The sequence below is a fragment of the Sebastes umbrosus genome, chromosome 5, assembly GCF_015220745.1.
Source record: "Sebastes umbrosus isolate fSebUmb1 chromosome 5, fSebUmb1.pri, whole genome shotgun sequence".
Taxonomy (NCBI): domain Eukaryota; kingdom Metazoa; phylum Chordata; class Actinopteri; order Perciformes; family Sebastidae; genus Sebastes; species Sebastes umbrosus.
The window spans coordinates 5,768,246-5,789,617 of NC_051273.1; the positions used below are offsets into that span (position 1 = coordinate 5,768,246).

Here is a 21,372-nt window from a genome sequence, read left to right on the forward strand (position 1 = left end):
CTGTAGCTTGGAGTAGAGACGCTGCTCCTTTGCATGGAAAGGGGCCAGCTCAGGTGAATCGGGCATCTAATCAGGATGCCTAAGTAGTAATGGTAGTAATTAATGCAATTATTTGTCTTGTGTCAAAAAACTACGCTCATCTGAATCTTTTGTGTTGCTTTTGTGATCCAGATGCAGGAGGTCAGCGCTCGGCTCCGTGTGTCAATGTCCTGTGTTGTTCCGGTGAAAAACTACAGCAAAGAGTTTGAGTTGGACGTGAACTGCGACATCCTGCTGCTCACCGCCATCATCCAGATGCTTCGCTCCGCTGACAGTTACTTCGATGAACTCAGTGACCGATTCAGTAAAACCAGTCTTTGAAACCAACAGTGATAAAACCAAACTGCCATGAATGTTTTCAGGCAAGTCATTCCAGTGCCTATTTTTTTCCATCAAGCTTTGAAGTAACTAGCTTTATCTTAAAGTTATGGTTGGTAATGCTGAGAAAATTAGCATGAGTACGCTAGATTTAAAAAATGATTTCCCTAAATCTAGCGAGAAAGTTGCCAAGACACAAGGCTCTCATCTAGGAGACCGCTGTTCGTGTCCCGTGCGTCAAGTTTCACTACACAATCAGCTGATAATCGTAGTTATTTTAAGCCCAAGCATGATGTTTTTTACTAAACCTAACTAAATGGTTTTGTTGCCTAAACCTAAGCAAGTGTTTGGTTAATTCACAACATTAAGCACATGTTTACTGCGACCGAAAAGTGACGCCTGAGGCCTGTGCTACGAAGCAGGATTTGGAGTTAGCGAGGTAACTTCAGGTTTAACCCTGAGTTTTCAGTCCTACTACAGTGTTCACTTCTTACCGGGTAGATCGCCATGGTAACATATGCCGAACACCTAACCTGCTTAGGTTATGTTCGAGATAAGAGATCAACTCGTATAGCACCGCCTACTGACCAATCAGAGGCTAAAAGCTACACAGTTTGAACTGAAAGATGCAGGAAGGACAGCTGCCGCTCTGCTGACAGTAGACTCGTATGTTTTAAACACCACCCCTTTTATTGTTTACCCAGATTGAGAAACCCTGGGTTGATTTACCGAGTTGATAACCACCGTCGTAGGACTGTTTAGCGGGATATCGGAAGATACCCTGGATATGTTGAACTCGCTTCGTAGTACAGGCCTCTGGTCTGACAAACCATCAGTATGTGACGAGTTGGAATGAGAACGTGTTGGACAGCCCGTCCCTTCAGGCCTCCCTCCAAAGCCACTCCCCCAAAATGATCATGATGAACGTAAACCACGAACATGGCTATTGTGGCTATAGCCCGTCCAATAATTACATTTGGGATGACTGGAATGATTGGACGGGTTTATTACAGTCCTGCGACAGCCACAGATTTTTGTAGTCCTTTTTTGATTATTGATTGCTGTAAGGATGTTAAGAGAATTTCAATGTATAACAAAAATGTTTTTGAAGAGCACTACCAACCCTAGCTCTTAACAGTATTTGATGTCAGGGAAATAACTTCCCAGTTTCTCAGATGTGTGCAGATAAGATCATGTTTATTGTTATGTTGCATGTTAGCTTGTGCTTCCAGTTGTGTCACTGACAATAAGGACAGGATGTCATGAAGAATTATCATTCCTAAAATGAATAATTACTGTCAGTATTTTGTTAAATAAAAGCTCAAAGTGCATGAATGAAGAGAAAACTGAAATTTATTAATGCAGGTCAGACAGTTACTGTACAGCAAACAGTGCTGGAGTCGGACCAGCTGAGGTAACAGTGTAGCTGTGTAACAGGACTGTGGAATTACAGCGGACTGTAAACTACACAACACACATCACGCCTCTAATCCGACTCCCCGCCTGCTTTTGCATCATCATTGAAATTAACTGAATTAGAGTGGATTATAAATTGGCAGCTGTCCTCTCCGCGGCAATAATCATCAGTTAAAAAATAATTATGCTCTGTGCTCAGGATAACTTTTAAACAAACAAATGCACATCTTGAAATAGTGTTTAAAATATTGATGTTGCGTTAGTGCACATAAAAGACAAGGAGCTCTCTCCAACTTGGCCACAGTTTACATTAAACCGGTTGTACGACTTTGTACTGTAACCGTCACAGGTGTGACCAACAAGAATGATGCAAGATAGTGAAGAAGGAATGTCCTGAAAAACACAAATGGGGTTCAATGATTCTCCCTTTCTATGATATTGATGCATTTCCTCCAGTGGAGCTCCTCAGTGGGCACCAGTGAGAGGACAGTGGTCGTACTGGGAGGCCCCTGGTGGAAATGTGTCAAATGGGCTGCTGAAATATTAAAGATATTGATCAGATTTGTCAAGAGGATCAGACGACGTGGTTGTTGGTGAGGTTAGTTCAGGTCGTTGGGAGCATGAAGGAAGACCACTGGGGACGGAGCAGAGGGGAGGCTCTTATGGCACAGCTGACGCTCTCCGACATTTCAAACTGTCAGATGGCTTCCCTCTCATCAGCCAACAGCTTCAGTCATCAACAGAAAAGGCAGCCACGTGAAGAAGAAACCGTTTCAACTTCAACCACGTGAGTTACAGTGCAGGACACACACGTACATACACACATCCAAAAACACATTCACACACAAACAAGTACACATGGGCTCGGTCAGAGTCCAACGGCTGATTTCAGTGACAACCAGAGTGGAAGTTAAAGCATGACATTTGGCACCTACGCTGCAGCTCTCTGCCTGCTAACACCTCTTCCTAAAATACAGCGACCGAGCGAACTCTGGCGAAAATTGTCCAGATATACTACGAATGATGTCGCATAGAGAGCACGATATTGATTAACGGTCAGTTACTGTCCGCGTTGATTTTGACCAATGAAAATAGGTTAGAGGTGTGCGAAACCTTTTCAAACAAATGACACGTCGCTTTGCCTGTTCGCTGACGCACGGAGCAAGTTAGGACATCGCCATCGGGAAACAATCTAATGCTTGTGTGCATCGCGTCCAGTTAAGAAGAGGTGTAACAGAGCACTAACATGCATTCATGTTAAAGCAAAACAGACTTTTTGGCTAAATGTTGTATCTGTCAACTTAGTACACAGACAGCAAAATCATCCTTGTGTCTTTAAATGACTGGCTGTGGTCCTCACACTTACTGTAGATATTAGCAAACAGCAACAAGTACAAGTGTTTCTAAGTCAATGAAGGTGATGTATTCAGTTTGATCTTTGTAGCTAGTAGTCCCATGTAACTATAAGTGAGACATTCATTTGTCAAGCATACAGTATATGAATTTACTCACTTGAAGAAAACTGCCAGATTGACCTGCACATCATTTGAGATCTCTTACTATCCAGCTTTAGACCTGATTTGAGTTGTCCCTTTTGAAGAAACTACTAGTTGGCTGGTATCATTCATTACAGTTGATACTAAAATGTTAGCACTGAGCAACACAGCCAAGAGCTCACCATGGACACGGGGACGATTTGCTGTTTTTACTGCGTCAAGAATTGATTAAAAAGTGTGTTGCTTTGACCCGACGAAGGGCAAAGAAGGTGTTGGCACAGCTGTGCAAATGGCCGTGGGACTGTTTGGCAATGACGGGGGAATATTGTAACTTAATCTTGCTTATTAATGTTATGCTAGGCATTTATTTAGGAATGAATTGTGCTATGTCACAGATACTTTAGAGCATACGCTGTACTATAGAGTTACCTCATTTAATGTGCTGACGGATTATCCGGCTCTGTGGAAGACATTTTTTTCAGTCTGTAAAAGAACAAATGCCAGAAAATCCCTGATATCTCAAACTAAACTGCCTGATCGCAGACACCAGAGGTGCACCTTTAAACAACGAGAGTAACGGATAAATTAAAAGATATTTTGAAAACGGAACATTTACAACAGAGGTCATCTTGTAGCTTGCACATTATTTAAAACCCTTTTGGAGACTTTACGTGATCACTGAAGTTGTGTGGCTTTGTGTTATTATAGTAATTCCAACTGAATCATAATTGAAAGTATAAAAAAAGGACAGAACGGACACAGAAAGGGAAAAGAGCCCATTTCTGTAGTGATCATAAAATGAATTGCCAATTAAATACTTACAGGCATGAGCTGGAACTGGGATTTAAATTCTAATCTAATCAATGAATTTAGAATGATATTACACACTTTAAGTGACTGAAGTAAACAGTAGGAACATTAAGATCTTCGCAGGTTGTCACTTTGGTTCTTCAGCGTTTGGACTCGACCGGCTCGATCACACACTGTGCTTACGTCAACATCTAGAGAGATGACATTCAAATTCCAAATGGTAAAAAAAAAATTTAACAAAGAACCTTTCCTTGTTTTTTTTTCTTCTCTTAAAGAACTGTACAAGATTATTACAAAAATCAATAATTAGTTATACATATTTATATGACAACATTGTTTACGTTATATTACTATAAAGAAATACAACTTTTTGTGTTGTTCTCGTTCAAGACTGAATGCAGTATTCCTTTTTCAGAGTGCTGTGGCTCGCTGTGCACTGAAGATGGTTAATGTAGATCACTATGATTCTATGCAGTAAACTTGTAATATGTCTGCATCTGTAGCTGTATCACTATCATTGAAAATAATGTCCAAATTGAGAGAACAGTAAATGCAGGTTTAATGCTCAACTACCTAAAAACATAATCTCGCACAGATTAAATGACTATAACTCTGCAGCAGCGATGTCTGGCCACAAGGGGGAGCTAAATTATTCACCTACATGAGGGATGCCATTGTTTATGTTAATTCAGTTTTCCTATGATGAGAACTCAACAAAACAGTGTCAGCAATGACCACTTGACTTTAAATCAACTTCAAGCCTCACTGATGACCCACCATCACCTGTCCAAGGTCAATAGACATGTTTTAGTTCACTCAAACGTAAACGTTACATGAAACTCAGGTGGCAGGTTCCAGTCCTCCTCCGCCTGTTACCTCCCTCATCTTTTCAGCTAAGTGCAGTCCGGCTGGAAAAGGAATACTGCATTTCTCCACCGCTTGTTTCTTCAACTTGTGTTCCTCAGCTCTAGTGTGCATCCTGCAGGGGAATGAGAGAGTGGGTCGTCTAGGCAGGACCCTCCTTTGGAGAGGACGGGGTCTGGGATGTGGAGCTGGAGGAAGAGGAGCTAGAGCTCTTCAGGGAGCCCAGGGTCTTGCTGAACCACGAGTTCTTGGCCGCCTGGATCTCGTTCATCAGGACTCCCCGCTGGTGCTCAAGCTCCTACAGAGACACAACGGAAGCAGAGAGGAGTTCATCTAAAACACTGGCTTTTGTCATGTGGCTCTGTATTTTAGCACATTATCTGAACCGTCCAGCTACGAAACATATCTCCAATCACACATGAACACTTTGACTATTAAAATGAGCTTTTAGCTAACTTTTCAATGTATTCAATGTATTCTAATACACTTAATAGACTGTCTTCTTGGTGTTTCCTTCTTATGCTGCATTCACATGGAATCAGGCAAATGGTAGACAGCAGACAGAAAACACCTTCTGGACGGCAAGGGGAAAACAAACAGTCCGATGGAATGGCAGGACAGCAAAATGAAACGTGTATGACGATATGTTGAATAAAATCTATTTTATGTAATTCTCGTAATGCACGTAGCTATAAAATGAAGCTTTCTCTTAATATTATATTGCAAACTTTCTCCGGTGTGAGGGAGCTACGTAACGTCTGGTTGTAAATTCCATCACGGAGGACGACAAAATAAAAATATTTATTATTAAACTTTGGACAACAATGCCGTCTATCTGTATTCTCTGCCGGCCTCGCCAAATTTTACCGTCTGGCTCTCGTCCACTAACATGATATCCGGTTTGCCCTCTACCGTCTGCCTGAATCCATGTGAATGCAGCATAAGTGTCACATCCATGGTTGCATGTACATTGCTAATAGAGTGGGTTCTGGTGCTTTTGTATGTACTCTATCACGTCTTTATCATGTTGTGTTTTTAGGGTTATGAAGTTGATATTTTTAGTTTTTAGTGAAATCTCTTGACTACTAATGGATGGATTGCCAGGAAATTTAGTACAGGTATCAATGTACCTTTTTCTCAAAGCGCTGCTATACCTAAAAGAAAAGCCTCATAAAGCAGCTAGCATGGCTTTAGACTCCTGTTTGTGTTTGGTGTCCTTGTTTCTTTGTTATGAACACACTACAGATTTTTCTTTGTGATACCGACTTAGATCTTTATGACAGTTTTACTCCTATCTATCTGAAGAGTATTCCTACAGACTTGGTACAGTATATTGTTCTGCATTTCTGCAACAGTTATTATTGACATCACTGTCCCTCCCTCGTGCTGCTTACCTGGATGCGGCATTTGGCCTCCACCAGTTGCAGTTTGGTCTGTGCCAGCTCCAGCTCCAGATGCCTCAGCTGCTCCTTCAGTCCGTCCTTCTCCTCGTCCAGCGGTTCGGTGGATGTCTTGTCCCTGCCGGGGGACGAAGCCTGGAGGGACCCCAGGGTTGTGAACAGGTCCCTACAGTGGTCACAGCCGTTTACTTTATTCTGCACGGACACACAAACACACACATATGTTAGCAGAGGTTGGTGGGTGAACATACTGTATAGATGTGTGAGTTCAGGTAAAAAAAAATATGCAACAAATAAGTGCTGGTTCCAAGCAGAACAATACATCTGATGTGGTAGAACACCAGACTGTTATTCAGTAGGTGAAAATAATACTTTTGGTTGTTTATATTGTATTTCTTACATGAAAACAATCACATTCTCTTAGTCCAGATGCAAAACCCACTTTATGTTTTCAGTGTTTCATCTTTGTGAGAGCATTATGCCCTGATGAAGACTAACAGTATGTGATCCATCTTTTCCTTTTCCTTTGACTTTATCCTGACTTTTTCCTATCTTTGTTGAGTACAAAATACCTACATTTACAATAATGTATATCTCTGAATTAGGTTTCTCTTGTCCGCTCAGCTTCCAAATCTTGCAAGGCCTCATTAGTTTATTATAGAAATGTAAATGACAGTAAAGCTCTGACATATACAGAATTTCTCTCCTGAATACTTTTAATTGTTCCCTCCCTGTGTGATGTCACGCTACATCTTCCTCTTTCGACTGGCAAAACATTATTACATTAGGAAGAATGTCCTGATCACTTTCTGGTCATACACTGCCACACCCACGAAGGGCAACATCACATGCTTGACAAGGGCTAAACGAGCGTCCAATCAGGTTCTTTATGGGTGTGATAATGTACCAACCTGGGATTGTGTTAAAGCTGCAGTCTGTAACTTTGAGCAAATATAATAAAATGTTACAAAACGGTCACTTTATCCCGACAGTAGTGCATGAGGCAAGTAATCTGTGAAAAAAAATCATGTTCCTCTGTGACGTCCTGTGCTCCTAATGTCATCTGCAAGATCTCAACGTGCCTGAAGAAAAACAACCAATCAGAGCTGAGGAGTCTCTACAGCAGCTGTCAATCACTCTTGAACTCTGATCAAACGGTCAAACTAGGCAGCGCTGATCAAATATGAATCAATGTTCTGTTACTGTAATGCCTATTTCTCGCCTCTAATGTTTTGAGAAACATCTTGTAGTGAAAGTTTGATCCAGCCAGTGGGTGCTTGGTTTTGACTCGACCGTTTTTAACATGGCAGCCGGGTCACAAACTCTCATTTTACAGCTAAACAGTACACTAAGATATGTTTCTCAAAACATTTGAGGCGTGAAATAGGCATTACAGTAACAGACTGCTCGGCCCTGATTGGTTGCTTTGGTTCAGGCGCGGTGAAATCTTGCAAATGCCATTAGGAGCACTGGGAGGAGGCAGAGGAACATAATGTTTTCACAGATTACCTGTCTCATGCACTACTGTCAGGATATAGAGACAGTTTTATAAAAATAACATTTTATCATATTTGCTCAAAGTGACAGACTGCAGCTTTCACTGAACTGAAAGACAGAACAGTCCTGCAAATTCACCTGTTCTGTGATGCGACATATTGTGGCTTTAGTTAAGAGTATGAAAGTCTCCTAACTTGTATCTACTACCTGCTACAGTAGCTGTGCGTTAACAGTGTGAGCTCACCCTCACGATGTCCAGCTCTTCTTTTGTTGCCGCCTGCTGTTTTTCCAGCCTGGTGCTCAGCTGGGAGCAGATCTGAAACATGGAGAGGAAGTGGGGTTATATAAGAGACGACACATCTTGATCTACAAGATAAGATGTAGACTTTAGTTTGTTTTTTTAACTCAACTGAGCAGTATGATCTTTTCCATCAAAACTCTTTTCACACTTATGTATCTCCACATTAAAGAAAAACAATGTTATTTGGGCTTCACTTGGTATGTAGTTCAATCTTTGAAACATCTTCTAAACAGTTATTATAGCAGTGAAAGATGTTGCATAAATTATACAAAATGAATAGGGACAATGTGACTGACATGAGTACAAAAGTTAGAACAGTAACTAATAATTTTGTCTTTATTTACAGAACACTTCACTGCAAAGTGCTCAATAAATAAAAAGTGTGAATAATAAACAAAAAGAATATGTGTATTTTTTTCCTTTTTAAAAACAGCAGATGGATTTAAGTCATTACCAACCTGTTTGTATTCAGCTATGATCGCTGTGGTTTTCTTGATCTCCTGCTCTGCTTTTTCTAGCTCCCTCCTGAACACTTCCTTCAGCTGGGAGAGGCAAAAAAAAGATGACAAGAAACATAAAATCATACATTAATGAGGAGCGTGAGCTGGCATAACACTACAACATGATGTTTATACATATGCAAATGTCAGGGTGATAAAATAACCTTGGTAAGAATTAACAGCAATCACACATCCACTGTGCAGACATTTTACATTACTATGCAACTGTGGTTAAATAGTATACAGCATCAGTCTCTTTTTAAGCACAATAATCAATAACAATATTGGCTACTTTGGTGATCAATAGTAACCATCACTCACAGGAAAGGTTGTTTTAGAGTGAAATATGAGTTTTAAAGATAGAGGCCATGAGTTTAGTTGGTGTGTGTTTGAGCTGTTGATCAACACTAATTATACAACTACTGAGTATCATTTGAAATGGTGATTATATTACCTATTTTCTAGATTGGATTTCTGCTGTAATTACCTAGGTGATGGCAAACAGAGGGCAGATCTTACCTGAGCCGTCTCCTCCTCCTGTCGTCTCTTCTCCTCCTCCGTCTCCACCAGACGTTGCTTGGTGCTCAGCAGCTCTTTGTTCAAAACATCGGCCTTGTCCTCTGCCTGAGTGCACGCACACACACACACAAACAAACAAAAACAGAGAGACCTTTTATTTAATATCAAATCTGCAACTATAGCACAGTGACATTTCCACACAACCACCAGAGTGCACAAACACATTCAAAGCATGACGCACTGGAACATTTGCACTTCCATTTTCTGTACTATTTACTTTCATTATTAGAGATTCACATGTGTGCTGGTGAGAAAAGTTTTTTTGGCTGAACATGTTTTACTGGTGGTCAGGTTGTGTGGAGACGTACGGCAACAAGAAAATAAAACATTTTACCTTCAAGAACTATGCTATTTCTCTCTTTACTGAACAAAACAACTTATTTCTAATTTCTGTAATTATTATCTTTATCAACTTTAAAAAGGCAACCAGAATCTACATCAGTCAGTAAAAGAAAAAAGTTAAAATTCTTGTCACTTTCATATGTGACTGCACACTGATAATCTTTAATACCCCTGAAGTGCAAGTATCAAAGACAGACACAATCCTCCTGCTGGGGACTGAGGCTGTATTTTGCTCCCTGGTAACTTTAGTAAACTATTTATTGTAAAAATAATCAACACTTCTGTATTACTCTGTACGTACACTGAACAAACACTTTCTGAAATGGCAACAGGTCACAAAAGGCAGTACAACTGAAAAGCATTTCTTATGCTATGAAACTGAAAATACAAAATTAATAGAATAATAAAAAATATAACTGGTGCATTGAGAGGAGAAATGCTTATGAACATCCTCAACAATAGCTGTTGAGGATGTTTAATGTCAGGAAAGGCGAGGGAATGTTTTTCTGCTTACAGCTCTGACAGCAACTTAGTAAGGCTTTTTAATCAGCTCAACTTCTGAAATGACCCAAAAAAGTTGTTAGTTATAGCGCATTTGAGATATGCATTTGGAGTCTACTCTGCGTCTCATTGTTCTGATAGTTGGGAATAAATACATGTAAACAGAACCTGACTAAACAAATAAATAAATCCAGCTTTAAACCTGCAGTAGGCAGAATAGTTTTGGCATCATTGGGCAAAAATTCCTTAAAAACCTTTCAGCATATTGTAATTCAAGTGTTCTGATAGATAACTAGATTTCTGCTCCTCCTCATGGCTCTGTTTTCAGGCTTTAAAAAATCTAGCCCGTGACGGGAGACTTTGGTCAATCACAGGTCATTTCAGAGAGAGCGTTCCTATTGGCTGTTCATTCAACAGAGGCAGCTGTCAATCACTCGCAAACTTTGATCAAACGGTCAAACTAGGCAGCGCTGATCAAGTATGAATCAATATTCTGTTACTGTAATGACTATTTCTGGCCTCAAATGTTTTCAGGAACATCTTGTAGTGTACTGTTTAGCTGTAAAATGAGAAAGTTTACTCTGGCTGGTGGGCGGTGCTTGGTATTTCCTTAACTTATCTCAACATTACTGCCGGGTCACAAACTTTCTCATTTTATTGATTGACAGCTGCTCAGAGACGGCAGGCTCTAGATCAGCTCTGATTGGTTGTTTTCCTCCGGTCTGTGAAATCTTGCAGATGCCATTAGGAGCACCGGAGGACACAGAGGCACATGATTTTTTTTCAGATTATCTGTCTCATGCACTACTGTCAGGATATAGTATAGTAAAAATAACTGTTTTTAAATCATATTTGCTCCAATTCTACCCACAAGTAGAAGTTGAAACAAAGGAAGCAGACTATATTGTGGGTTTGAAAACATCCTGAGGAGGTGCTGTGTTACCTGGTCAAGGTCGTTCCGAAGGGCAATCTTGCTGGTGACCAGTTCATGGGCCAAGTCGTCATTCTCCTGTTCCAATCGCATACTGGCCTCTTGAAGACGACGGTTCTCCCTCTGGACAAACACACAGTTGGACAATGTATCAGTGCATGTAATCTAAACTTCTAAACAGATCACATGTTCAGTGCACTTTAGAGCACAGGCTTCCTTTTGATAAACTGATAATGTCAGGAATCTCTGAGAAGTGAGCGCTCAGTTACGTCTGAGTGTTGTAATTCTGAAATTAAATGAACAGCTTTCGGTCTGGAAAAAAAGAAGCTTTTATTGATCAGGAAAAGGCAGCGGCCCCTTTTCTATTTGTTTCAATTACACACACACTCCACATCATCTTAAAGTCCCCATTGTAGACCATTAGTGGAGTCTCATGACTACTGGTCTGCCCTTAAACAGTCTCACATGACGGCCATGCCTCAATGGGACAAAACAGTTGTCACGGTTTCCATCGGTCACCTGACCTCGATATCCTGTCCCTCTAACGATGACCTCTTTTACCCCACACTAACTTCACCCACACACATACACGGAATATAAATAAACTCTATAGCTAAACCGAATTGTTGGAGCACCTTTAACATAATGATGCAATTATGAAAAAGCAGATCACAAATGACAAATACACCCGAACATCTATAAACATAGACACACAGTCACATGCTTTGGAGACCGATTAAATTAATCTCTTCCTGTGAGCATAGAAGTGGTGGGTTTAATTTGGGCAAACAGAGGAAAGACCTACGTCGTATTAGTTGGTGTGGGAGGTTCTTCTCTGCTGCAGCCGTCTGTACGACATGTTTTAGTCTTCACACTAAAATCTTCCATAGTCTACCTTTCAATATCTTGCCAAACGGTTTACTTCAGTCAACATGGCCAGCTCATATCAATCAGAAACAAATATAAAATCTCACACATCAAAGTTTAATATCTAGGAAAGATCAATTCAAATGAGTAAAAGCCGTAAGCATAAGAACCTGTTCAAAATCTCTTACATTAGAAGCTTTGTTGGAGCAGAGGCAGCTTACCGTGCTGCTGTCCACAGTCACAACAACAACGTCTTCACATCGAGCCTCCAGCAGCACAGACTAAACTTTAACACATGATCCTGAACGGAGTTTCCCTTCCCAGCCTCTCTTTCTCTCTCTCGCTCTCCTTTCTTTCCTTTTTTCAATGCTTTTATTTTGTATTAAGATAAACATTGAAAGCAGCCAAGAAAAAGTACAACTGGCCGAATAAGTCACACATACATTTTACACATATAAAGCAAACGAGACCCGTAAAAAATACAAACGCACACCCCAAACACGATGAGTACATACCTGAACCTGGAGTATAAACAATATGAAAATGTTGAATTACAATAAGCATAAAGTAACTCAAACCTGTGCTAATTTACAAGCAGCTACATTCCTGCTTTGTCTCCTTGTTCTGTAAGAAAGTCTTTCCACTGGCTGCAGAGGAGATGGCTCTGGTCCAACCTCTTATCAACAATAAAAGTCCTTCCTTCCTTCCCTCCAGAACCAGCAGCTTATACAGCGCTGTTGTTTACGCCAACATATCACACTGGTTGTTTGTGTGGTTCATAATTTCACTTGAATGTTTAATACACATGGGTGCTGGTGAGAAAATTCATTTTGACTGAACTTTTTTTACTGGTGTTTTGTTGGTGATGTTATGCGGTGAATTCTGACGATGATTTTTATCCCTCCCAAAAGTACCAATTAGGGCTGCACGATTTTGAAAATAATATCTAATCGTAATTATTTTTGACTGATATTGCAATTGCGATATGAGTTGTGATATTAGAGGGTATGATCATTTTCATTATCATCATTATTCTCATTTTCATGGAAAACATATTCAAATGATTATGGGGTGATTTTTGCGGGGATCTGTACCAAACAAAGATGATTTGTCTGTAGAATATTACGTGTAGGCCAGGATATGTTTTCTAATATTCACGAATATTTAATTATAAATGGTATTTTGACACACATTTCGCCTTTAACAGATATTGCGATTTCCTCCTTCTCCTGCAATTCAAAATTGCGGTAGGCCATATTGCCATTTTGATACCAATATATGTATGAAAAGTATAAAATAAAACATTTTACCTTCAAAAACGATGCTATTTCTCTCCTTACTGAACAAAAAACTTGTACTTATTTGAACTATCCAACTATATTTTCTTCGTCCTGGTGATCGACACATCTGAATGATGCTGTCACATGTGCGTTAGCATGTTGGTTGACGATGGAGCAACTCCGACACACCGTCCTTGTATTATAAGTTACACAACTTTCTCTCTTCTTTGCCGCTGTAGTTGACCGGGAACCTGCAGGCGGGTCTTCCAGCTCTGCCGTTATATTTATGCTCGCCATATGGTGTCTTCAAATGAAACTCATGAGCTTGTGTTTACAACACGGGAAGTTGTGTACACAATATGCTTGGCATTCAAGTGGTTAAGTTGTGAGAACACCGCTGCTAAGCAACGACAATATTAACGTAATTGTTGGCGTCGAAAAGCCACAGAAGCTAACAATTTAACAAGCTCTGCCACCCATGAATACAACCACTTCTTTTATTTTTGTCTTGATTAATATTTAATACCTACGACTTTTGGGATATTTCATCAAGCCATTCAGAGTTTTACTGACTAGTGAACAACTCACTGATGTGTTTAACTAAGAGAGAGCAGGTTTCTTGTTACAGTATAACTATATATAATAGTATATATAAATAACTATTCCTTTAATTTGTATGAAAAATCTGCAGACAATAAAAATGTTATCCGTACAGCTGTAATTATGTCGGTTTTAACGCGAGACAAATTTGGAGAAAAAAAGAATTAAACTGTTCCCTGAGCTGACTGTGTAAAAACAAAAATGATTTAAAGAGGACCAGGAGGAAAGGAAAGAAATCCTGACACAACCGAACACATGAAAGGACGAGATGCTGTCTGTTGACTGTTTGAGTTTGTCTGAATCTCTAAATATCTGCCTCACCTGTATCTGTTTTTACCCTCTGAAGATAAAGACACTTTCAGCAGCCAAAAACCTCTGACAGCACCGCGGCAGCTTCGCCCAAAAATAACGTTACAGATGTCTGATAATGATAAAAGTCTGTGATGTGTGAAAAGTCTTCTTTCCACAGGAGATGTCTAATCTTAGAAACATGGCTAATTTTAGCAAAAAAATATATCAAAGACCCAAGCATTTACTTACCATCTCTAAAACTCAACACTACCTGAGAAGTTATTCAGTTAAAATCTAGAGGAAACGAGGTTGCTCTCACGGGAATATAATGTATGCGATTTTGTAATGTGTAACCAAAAAGGAGGTGGGTGCATTTAACTTCCCGACCTCGTAGGGTGAATAAAACAATGTATCACAAGTAACGAATGTAAGAAAAGTAAGATATCTTTTATCTAAACAATAGTGTGTGTGTGTGTGTGTGTGTGTGTGTGTGTGTGTGTGTGTGTGTGTGTGTGTGTGTGTGTGTGTGTGTGTGCCCGTCCTACCTGGAATCGGTCGATGGGGTCTTCTTGTTGCAGCTGGCTCTCTCTCAGTGTCTGATATTCCTTCTCAAACTTCTTCAGCTTTTTGGTTGGAACCTAAAAACACCAGAAAAAGTCATTATTTTTAACTTTCATGCACCCAAAGCTGCCTGATCAAATTTCAGCACAGTCCATCAGTTTGAGAGACACATTAGGGATTTGTACTAAAAGCAATAATTTAGCTTTTAATATTGATCAGTGAAGCTATTTGCAAAAGAAGTCATCATGCTCAGTAGTTGCCACGGAGATGTCTCTTCTTTTCTCAGTGGGATTCAAACTAACAACTGTCTAACGTCTTTACTGCCTTCTCCTCGAGACAAATACTTCAATTGACAAGTGACTAAAGGGGTCAGAGGTCAGCCGCATCTAAGAGTCAGTAAAGAACAACATACAGTTATTCCTCGTATACTGTATTTATGGTGCGGTACATATTCAACAGGGCATGTCAAAAATATGTCAAGATGCTGTGTGACTTTACTCAATGAACAAAAACTTCAGTTTTGAGATCACCAATATTAAAAGAAACCGAAAGGGTCAGAGGTCACAACACATAGAGAAGACACTGACAGATATCCTCGTAACACAAAGTTAAAACTAACTCTAAACATTGCTGCTGAAACATTGTGGTATTGTGGATCGTGCTGCAGTTTCTATTTTGTATCAGCTCTATACATATTTATGACCGGTACATGTTTCCGTATGTTGTTCTCTACGTGTGCTATTTTCACACTAGATATGATGTGAAAAGAGACCCACATTGCCCATTAACAGTACATTTGACTGTAAATCAAGCACTCCCCTTTATTCAAAGAATTGTTCTCAGACAACAGAAACTTTCAGTTCACACTGCGAGCTACATGACCAAAAGTCGTTCATTTCCTACAACGGAAACTGGGATGAGCTATGGACAGAGTTGGCTGAACTCTGATGCAGCCAACGAGATGAGCACTTTGCCTCATTGTGTTGCTAACAGGGCTGTCAAAGTTGATGTGATTCAGAGGTTGTACTGGGCTGTTTTAAAGCTAGAGTGAAGATACGGGTATCATATGAAACTAGAAAACCTAAGGAATCCATTGGTACCAACCATGTCATAATAGCTTGTCGTAAAGTTATGCTAAATTTTAGCAAGGAAAAACTGGCATGGCCATTTTCAAAGGGGTCCCTTGACCTCTGACCTCAAGATATGTGAATGTAAATGGGTCCTATGGGTACCCACGAGTCTCCCCTTTACAGACATGCCCACTTTATGATAATCACATGCAGTTTGGGGCAAGTCATAGTCAAGTCAGCACACTGACACACTGACAGCTGTTGTTGCCTGTTGGGCTGCAGTTTGCCATGTTATGATTTGAGCATATTTTTTATGCTTTATGTAGTAGCTGTGAGGGTTTCTGGACAATATTTGTCATTGTTTTGTGTTGTTAATTGATTTCCAATAATAAATATATACATACATTTGTATAAAGCAGCATATTTTAATCGATTGACAGCCCTAGTTGCTACCAATGCAGTTTCATTCAGTAAACAATATGTAGCCCCGCCTGTAAAGTGCAAAATGGGAGTGAATCGTCTCTGTAACTTCAACAGTCTATGCTTTAAATGTTTAAAATGAGTTAAGGCACAAAGGACTGGAGGCTGTCATTATGCCCACACTGATTAAGGCTTTTAATATACAACCACATTTATTAAGCGGAGTAAAACAAGCATACTATGTTTTTAATTATGTCCTGTTGATTATTAAATTCTTCTGCATGTCTCAGTTTTGAATCTGTGAACTTCAGTTATGGCAAGCTGGATATAGAAAGGCCACAGAGAGTTAAACCATGTTCACTGAAACTGCCAAACAATGCAAACACAAAATCTGTGACTTCCTTTTCTGCATCTTGGAAGTTCAGTTCACATGAACATAACATAAAGTATCTGTCAAAACAAAGGAAATTCAGTTAGTAAGCAAACAATTGTCTGTGTGGTGTAACTGTCTCTGAAATTCAATTCAAATCAGCGTTGAGATCTTAAAGGTCATGTAACTCCTATACTATAATAAGACTTTCAATCTAAGTTATGGAGTAAAAACACCCAAAATATCAGTTGAATGTTTTATCCAAGCAGCAGTGAAATATGAGACAACATTGATGACTGACTGATATTCAACTGCATCTGTGTGTGTGTGTGTGTGCTTCAGGTGGGTGGTAATGTTATCTCCCCTGGGTGGAAACAGCGTTGCCATAGCGCACACAGTTAGGCCTGGGGATTCCAGGTCAGTCTCAGTCACATGACCCCTCCTCTGAGACTGCTGTGTGTGTCGAGTCAAGTACCTAATTCACTGTTATATGGCTGCAGTTGTATGCTGTTTATTTCTCGTGTGTCTTGCATGTGTTGCGTTATGTTATGAAGTTATGGAAAGAAAACTGAATACAAACTCATAACTGTGTTCTGAGCGCTGACCTACAAGAATATTAATTAGTTTAAATATTTTTGTTACTTGATGTAAACCAAGATTATAATAGTTTTTAATTTGTAATTATTTATTTTATTTTAGTTTTGACTTTTTGATTTCATTTTAGTTTTGCTTAGTGTTCCGAGTGCGTTTGCTAGTTTTAGTTTAGTTTCAGATTTTTAGAAAGGTTTAGTTTTAGTTTTTGTTAGGGAAGTTAACGTGATAATAACAAGTTAATGCAAATTTGTTTTAACGCCACTAATTACTTTAACGCATTTACGCAACTTGCGATTTTTAATTAAACATATATATATTGGGCCATAGCAACGGTCTGTTATACATAGCAACGGTCTGCTATAAAGAAATAACAGACGGTAGAACGTCGTGATTGACCAATCAGAATCGAGTATTCAACCAAGCCGTGTAATAAAGTAAACTAAAACTGAAACAGATTCTAAGGCTTGCCCCAAACTGCATGTGATTATCATAGAGTGGGCATGTCTGTAAAGGGGACACTCGTGGGCACCCATAGAACCCATTTACATTCACATATCTTGAGGTCAAAGGTCAAGGGACCCCTTTGATACATATTTATACACATAATGTACAGCGAGCGGGTCATTGTTGTGAAATAAACCCCTAATGTAACATAATAACTGGTGCAAACTTCTGCTGTTAATTCGAAACAAACCAGAAACATAAAATGCATCACTTCTTGCGTGGCAGAAAAGTGTTACAAGACATTCAGTGTTTAGAACAGCGAATACAAGAGCTTTAATAAACTGGGTACAGGTTGGACCACTGCTGTTTGGGAGGCATCAGAGGAACACACTGTGCAGTTATCTAATGGGGAATGTCAGAGATGATTATTTTAAGCTAGTCATATTGTCATCTGTATCTCAAATGTTGCAATCAATAAATCAATAAATATCTCTTCTTCCTGGTTTTATAACTTTGAATTAAATTATAATTCTCATACTCAAACTCATATATTTTGTCACAGTCTGCTGCGGCCTGGTGTATATACTGTACTTTATTTATACTGTCGCAGTTCTTTACAAACAATGATTTTGTCTTTTTTTAGTCCATCTCTGGTCTTGTAAAATAAAAGTTTGATAACAACATAACAATGACACATCAGCCAGTTTGGTACTATTAAAAATGGGCTTGAAATTCACAGTATTTTGACTATGCATGCACACACACGCTTTCTCAGCAACTGTAATCTCTGCAATGACAATAAAGTTGAATCTAATCAAGACAAAACAAACAGGAGTAGAAATGTCGGGGCTACAAATGAAGATCATCCTGGAGAATGATTAAATAAAATGCCCCAATAAACAAGTTAAAAAACAAAGCATTGTATTACAGATTTCCTTCATGAATAAAAACCAGTTGAGGGACAAGCTGCTTATTCAGAGTCCCCACCAAGGCAGTCGTTACCTGTCCTTCTCACTGACCTGTGGGTTAACCCTTGACCTGTACGACCCAGGAACCACTGACGTGAATGAACGTCTATCTAACACATAACTCCCCAGCAGATAACACATCAGACTCATTCTGTTGTTATCTGTGTGGGAAGAAAGGGCAGCCTGGTCTCTGCAGGCTGGTCATTAATCGTTTTATTGTAACAAAACAATAGAACGTGGTTTTCCCCTGCAGGCATCTACACACCACGGCTTACACACTTGGAGCTGTGAAGTGTTTTGGATGCCACCAATCTATTAATGAATCCAATTTTACTCATTATCAATGTTTTAACTTCAGCTATAGATCAAGACGTGAACCACTGGGCTGCTGGAAATGAACGTTTTTCCTACTTCTTGGTGATATTTAGGAGATAAGAAGATACAGTTTTAATGTCACAAACTGTCATGTTTTTGTTTTTGCCTCAAAAATCCTCTTGTTTGGTTTAAAAGGCCTCTGAAAAACAATTCCCCTCATCATGGTACACTGAATCATTCTGACATGGGAGTGATAGAAGTGTTTTGTGACCTGATCCATCAGTCCAACCTATAATTTACACAGCTCATGTTTCACCGGTGAAATACGACCAAAGCAGACCTTTCAAGATTATTTGATTAAGTAGATGTGGTTTCTTTTGTGGGCTTCTCGGATACATTTTCGTAGTGATACACAACAAAATTCAAGGACCAGCTTCCCTCTCAGGCCACTTGTGTGTGTGTTGAAACCTGTGTGCCTGAAACAGTCCTAGATTAATGCCCAAAATGTAAACTAAATGCAATAGAGAAAGAGAAGTAAAGACGTGATGTTTGCGTTTCCCTGAGAATTAAAACACCTCCAGATTTGCCGTTTTGGATTTTGAGACTCGAAAACACCCACATGTTTCTAAAACCCACCTCTAGCTTGTGCTTTCACCTCCTCTCACACACTCATTTATGGCCTTTAAGCGCTCTCCTACAGAATTTACCACCAACTAAAGACTCTAGTTGTGTCATATTTTCCAAGTTACCCAGGGCTGTGCATTAACTTTTTTGCACATAGCACTGGTGCTACAGAGGTGGAAAGTTTTGTAGCACAGGCCACAATATTGATTATAATATTATTGATATTAGAGTAATCAGATTACTCTGATTGGTCAATCACGGCGTTCTACGGTCTGTTATTTCTTTACAGCAGACCGTTGCTATGTATAACAGACCGTTGCTATGGGCACAGTTCTGATGTCAGACTCTGGTGGACCATTTTTGTGTAAAGTTTTTGATTTCTTAAGTAAGTAGCTGTTTAATAAGTGGGATAATTGACACAAGGGGGTTTATTTCACAACAATGACCAGCTAGCTGTACATTATTGCTGGTATACAAGGCTCCAGACTAACTTTTTTTCACCGCCGTCCCAGAACTATCCTGAAAAATAACTCTAAATGTTATCCTTTTACTTTGTTATAATCATCTATTGTGTTTATTTGCATAGAATCACACAATTCAAATACTTAGGAGATAAATTATTGTATTTTTATTTAAATATTTGCTTTGATTTAAACAATTAAAAGCTGTGTTAGGAAGTTAAACAGGTCATCATTTCCTCTTTGTTATTCATTTTATATTGCTGTGTAAACTTCTCCGTCAAACAATTGTAAGTTTCTCGCCTTCATTTTACAAGATAACATAAGAACACATCCTGATAATGTTAAAATTTACCTTCGCCCAATACTCATTTTTACTGAACAGAGCCTGAACGCATCATAATGTAATCAACTCAATGTGACCTCTGTTGAAATTAGCTGTCGGCTTCGTTATTTAACCAAGCAGGACGGCGCTGCCCACCAGCTGCTAACAGGAAACAGCTAACGTCAACTAGCTCTCCCCCTTGCCAATTATCCATCTCACACTCTTATCTACACACCACCAATACATTTTGTTTTGTTTTAGTAGCATGTCGTGCGCCTGAGCAACTACATGTGCAGTGAACGAGATGTTACCTTGACTCTACCAATCGTGATTTTGTTAAATACTGTCCCTGCCTCAATATTCTAATAATACTTATCACTACGAGTTTAAAATGATCGCACTGTTGTTAAACACCGAGCAGAATTACTAATAACTAAGTCCTCACAACACTGAACCCTGATTAGTTGAGAGGAGCAGATTTTAGAGATCAGGGTCAGCTGGAGAACAGCAGCTGGTGGAGATTCAGTGTTTTGCTCAAGGACACTTAAGCATGTTGGGGGGTTGAACCTGGTTCTCCTGCTGATACAAAATGCAGAACTTCAATAAAGAAAGAAGAGGCTTTATCAGTGATATATATGATTGCACAATACAGGAAACAGTTCATCTTTTAGAACAGATCTCACAGCCATAATTTTGTATTTTACAATGTTTAAGTGCTGTTCTCTTTGAGTTACACATTAAAACAGAAATCATCTGTCTAGCTACTGATTATGCAACCTGCTGCTCTCCAACACCCCTTAAACACACAAACACTACAGCATGACTGTGTGTAATGCAAAACCCGGCTGTGCTTACCTGTTAGAGGTGAGGCTTTTATTCAAACATACAGACCCACTACAGCTACAATCACACAGGATCCACAACTCAGTGACCCTTCCATATAAACGGCATCAGAGTGCTTCCATTTCTCAAAATCTGTTGTTAACTCCCCCAATTTGTTGATGCTTTTCAGTCTGGTTGTCACTCTAGTTGGAATTAAAAACCATCTCATCAATGAATATATAAATATGTTGCGGAATATATACAACAAAAAGACACAATAACAAAACTCCCTGACTTTCCCTGCCTTCAGAAAGACTGCTGCCCTTTACATTGATATTTTGTTCTCATTATGTAGCTGATATATTTATC

The 21,372-nt window shown here is 39.4% G+C and overlaps 2 protein-coding genes across 7 annotated transcripts in view; one reads left to right on the top strand and one right to left on the bottom strand.

The window, feature by feature from the left end:
- The window catches only part of LOC119488299 (interferon-induced protein 44-like), a 62,239-nt gene extending 60,547 nt beyond the window's left edge, over window positions 1-1,692 (top strand). For 3 of the 4 annotated variants that reach the window (XM_037769837.1, XM_037769834.1, XM_037769835.1), the window contains one exon: window positions 172-1,692. In XM_037769837.1, the coding sequence (XP_037625765.1) occupies window positions 172-360 (189 nt within the window). In that variant the 3' untranslated portion in view covers window positions 361-1,692. The remainder of the gene's footprint in view (window positions 1-171) is intronic. The other variant, XR_005206924.1, reaches the window with a different exon arrangement.
- Window positions 1,693-21,372, bottom strand: part of rabgap1l (RAB GTPase activating protein 1-like) — a 149,353-nt gene continuing 129,673 nt past the window's right edge. For all 3 annotated transcript variants that reach the window (XM_037769823.1, XM_037769824.1, XM_037769825.1), the window contains 7 exons: window positions 14,578-14,670; window positions 11,007-11,117; window positions 9,161-9,265; window positions 8,600-8,683; window positions 8,085-8,156; window positions 6,338-6,538; window positions 1,693-5,241 (listed from right to left, as the gene is read on the bottom strand). In XM_037769823.1, the coding sequence (XP_037625751.1) occupies window positions 5,086-5,241; window positions 6,338-6,538; window positions 8,085-8,156; window positions 8,600-8,683; window positions 9,161-9,265; window positions 11,007-11,117; window positions 14,578-14,670 (822 nt within the window). In that variant the 3' untranslated portion in view covers window positions 1,693-5,085. The remainder of the gene's footprint in view (window positions 5,242-6,337; window positions 6,539-8,084; window positions 8,157-8,599; window positions 8,684-9,160; window positions 9,266-11,006; window positions 11,118-14,577; window positions 14,671-21,372) is intronic.